General features: G+C 52.2%; 1 protein-coding gene across 1 annotated transcript; it reads left to right on the top strand.

Annotated features, from left to right (window-relative positions):
• Positions 1 to 1,011: 1,011 nt before the first annotated feature.
• On the top strand, positions 1,012 to 3,822 carry LOC118408091 (the record flags this gene model as incomplete). Its single annotated transcript, XM_035808715.1, has 1 exon — positions 1,012 to 3,822. A coding segment is annotated over exon 1 (2,811 nt), but the record flags the coding sequence as incomplete, so codon positions are not given.

The raw sequence follows: 3,822 nt of genomic DNA, 5'->3' as shown, positions 1-3,822 counted from the left end.
CCGGCGTCACGGACACTTCATATCACTAGGGAAATATCTATTTGGAGTCTTGCTGAGCTGAAGACTTGTCTCCCGCATTGCTGGACTAGCAACCTGAGGTTACCGTTCCAGATCCACTCCCGTGCTTCCAGCCTCGGTCGGCCGTTGTACAGGAGTCCCATTGGACAGGAGAACAGTTCCCGGTTTGCTGACAGCGTGTGTTCCAGAGTTGCAGGCCAACGCAGACAGCCGAACATCCAGAACCCTTCCCCAAGTCGCAGGACGTGGCAGACCACCCAAGGGCGACCATCGGAGAGACGTTTCTGTCCTTCCCAGGCTGCAAGACACGACCGTCCCAGCTTCACCGGGGAGAACATAGGACAGTAGAACTTTTCTCCATTTTAATAGGTCAACCTGACCCTTGTGGACACAGACTGCAAATTATCTCCTTTGCACAATACGTTTTTCTTTACTTTCAGCGCCCATCTCCAACGACCTGTCGTAAGTTCTTCTTTTCCATTTTACTTTGTTGCATGTGATGCACCAGGAAAAGTCGATGCCCTAACGACCTCCAGATGTGCTAGGCTAGGCACCCTTGTTTACCTGAACTCTCTAAGAAAGTACACTAGATTTGCTCCTACGACTTACTGACTGTACCTGTTTATATTTTCTTGTTACCACTGCCAGATCTAGTGTATCTCCAGAATTGTTACTTTACTTTTGTGTCAACTTTGATTCTTGTTTTGTTGACTTATTATTGTTCTTTGTTACTGTACTGGCTGTGTGGGCCATCTGCTTTGCATTCCTCAGTGACCCAGTGAGTAGATCGTCTTACTGCCTGGCCCCCTGAGTGGGCCGTTTCAAATCAGTTCTTTGTATCTTGCTGCCTTGTGGGCCGTCTTCAGTTAGTTCTCTGTATCTTACCCCTCAGCGGGCCGTTTTAACTCAGCTCTTTGTACGTTGTTGTAGCAGTTGTACTTGTATACCATCTCCCGTCGCCAACCCGAGCCCTATTGAGCCGTCTGCGTTGTCATGGCACCGCCAAAATTTAGTCAGATGTCCATGGCAAACCTCCGGAAAGCCTGTGGGGAACGGGGAATAGACCATTCCTCCTTGGATAAAGAGGACATGATTGCGCAGCTGTATGGCCATGAAAGCCGACAGCGTGAAGAAGAAGCTACTGCAGTCAAGCTCAAAGAGTTGGAGCTAGAGAAGCTGAAGCTAGAACTCGAAGCAGCCAAACAACGACATGTGGCGGAACACCAACTGTTGGTGGAAGAACGAAAGTTGTTAGAAACCAAGCTTGCCCTGGAAGGACAAAAAACCCCACCGGCAACCGCCACAGCAGAGTCCACGAAGGGTCCCAAGATTCCACCGTTCGTCGAGGGTGAGGATGTAGAGGTGTACCTCACCACATTTGAACGCCTCGCGACAGCCAATGGGTGGCCCAGGCCCAAGTGGGCTCCTAAGCTTGCAGCACTCCTATCTGGGAAGGCCCGAGAAGCCTTTGTTCAGCTGTCCGAAAACGACAGCATGGATTATGACAAGGTCAAACTCGCCATATATGCCAAATATGAACTAACGGCAGAGGAGTATAGGCGACGCTTCCGGCACTCCAGGAAAAAACCAGCTGACAGCTACAAGGAGTGGCTGTGTCAGCTCAATGTTGCTCTCGGTCGCTGGGTCGATGCCGCTCAACGCGAACGCAAGAAGGAGGACGATAGGGCGCAGTTTCTCAGCCAGCTAATCATAAGAGAACAGTTCCTGGATGGTTGCCCTCCTGATGTTGCGGACAAACTGCAGGAACAGGAAATGTGGGAGCCAAAAGACTTGGCCGCTGCTGCCGACCGTATCACTAACAAACACAAGTACTCTAACACAAGCCCCTCGCTCCCCAAACTCTACTGCCACCACTGCAAGTCATACGGCCATGAAACCCAAGGATGCAAGAAGCGGCCAAAGCCGCAAACAAGCATGTTCTGCCAAGGTCGTTACAGATTCTGGGACTCGGACCAGCCCGTCCCAGACAACCAGTACAGCCTTGAAGGCAAAGTCAACGGCCAGAGAGTCCATGTCTACCGAGATACGGGAAGCACCATGACTATCGTCAATGGCAAGTACGTACCAGAACAGTCATACCTCGGCGAATTCATCAGAGTTAGGATGGCCAATGGCACGGTTGATGAGATTCCCACGGCTCTCGTCACTCTCGACGTTGCAGGCCAACAGAAGCAAGTAGAGGTTGGAGTCATGAACACTCCATTCCCTGTCCTGCTGGGCAACGATTACCACACCGCATGCGCTGTCACCCGTGCACAGGCCCAACGAGCCAAAGCAGCTGAGGAGAAGATAGCGGAAGAGGCATCCCGATCCGATGTCCATCCCACCCCCCTCTTCCCGGCAGAGGAAGCGGAAACAGTAGATGACGACGACAACGGAATTCTCATAGAAGACGACCTCCTCGACGACGCAGACCCGGCAATCTCTCTAGAGGATGAGCCGTCCGTCTTTGATATCACCCCACAGCTCCTACTTGCCCAGCAGTCTGCCGACCCCTCCCTGCACTCTGCATGGCAGGATGCTGTTTCAGAACCGGAGAGCAGTCACCTGCAAACATGCTATGTTAAGAGGCGTGGGTACCTCATGAGGAAATGGACTCCACCTAAGCGACGGAATGAGAACAGTACAGCACTGGGTATTTCGCCGGTCTTCCAGGTGGTCGTCCCTGCAGAGCATAGAATCACTGTTCTTCGGCTAGCCCATGCAATCCCGTTCGCAGGGCACTTAGGGATCGCCCGCACAAGGGAGCGTGTCCTCCAGCATTTCTATTGGCCCGGAATCTTCAGAGATGTGAAGCGCTTCTGCAAAGGATGCCCACAATGCCAAAAGTCTGCCACCCGACGTGCGGGAGAAAAACACACAATGGTAGCTCCGCCCATCATCGGCGAACCATTCCGACGGATTGGTATTGATATTGTTGGCCCACTTCCCCGATCACACTCAGGCAACAGGTTCATCCTCACTATTGTGGACCATGCTACACGCTACCCAGAAGCAATACCCCTCCCGTCCACAGAAGCTGAACGTGTCGCTAATGCACTCGTGGCCTTTTTCTCCAGAGTTGGCATCCCTGAAGAGCTCCTCACTGATCAGGGAGCCAATTTCATGTCCACAGTTATCACCCAACTGTGCGAGCAGCTCGGCATCCACAAACTCCGCACTTCACCTTACCACCCTCAAACAAACGGAGTATGCGAGCGCTTCAACGGCACCCTCAAAGCCATGCTCCGCAAGCTTGTAAGTGACGACGCCAAAGACTGGGATGAATACCTCCCACACATATGTTTCGCCTATCGGGAAACTCCGTGCTCATCGACGGGCTTCTCGCCCTTTGAACTGACCTTTGGACGACCAGTCAGGGGTCCACTGACAGTTCTCCAGGAGACGTGGCTTGACGAGGAGGAGCATGAAGACAGCCTTGCCGACTACATCACCGACTTGAAGACTAAGCTTGAATGGATGAAAGAGTGGTCCCTTCATACACAAGAAACAGCACAGAAGAAGTCCAAAGCCTGGTATGATAAGACAGCCAGAGACAGGGAATTCAGTGTCGGTGATCAAGTTCTGGTACTTCTCCCTTCCTCTACCTCGAAACTACAACGACAATGGAGAGGACCCTACACCATCATGCAGAAGATGAACTCTGTAGACTACAAGGTGGACACAGGCCGTCGGATAAAGAGGATTCGGATCTATCACGTTAACCTTCTCCGCCCATGGGAGCAGCCAATGCAGATTGCAGCCTCTACCACACTTGATAGTGGATCAGGAGAAGACCTTCCC

Source organism: Branchiostoma floridae, unplaced genomic scaffold (genome assembly GCF_000003815.2).
Source record: "Branchiostoma floridae strain S238N-H82 unplaced genomic scaffold, Bfl_VNyyK Sc7u5tJ_1555, whole genome shotgun sequence".
NCBI classification, from domain to species: Eukaryota; Metazoa; Chordata; class Leptocardii; order Amphioxiformes; family Branchiostomatidae; genus Branchiostoma; species Branchiostoma floridae.
This window is presented reverse-complemented; position numbering and strand designations above follow the sequence as displayed.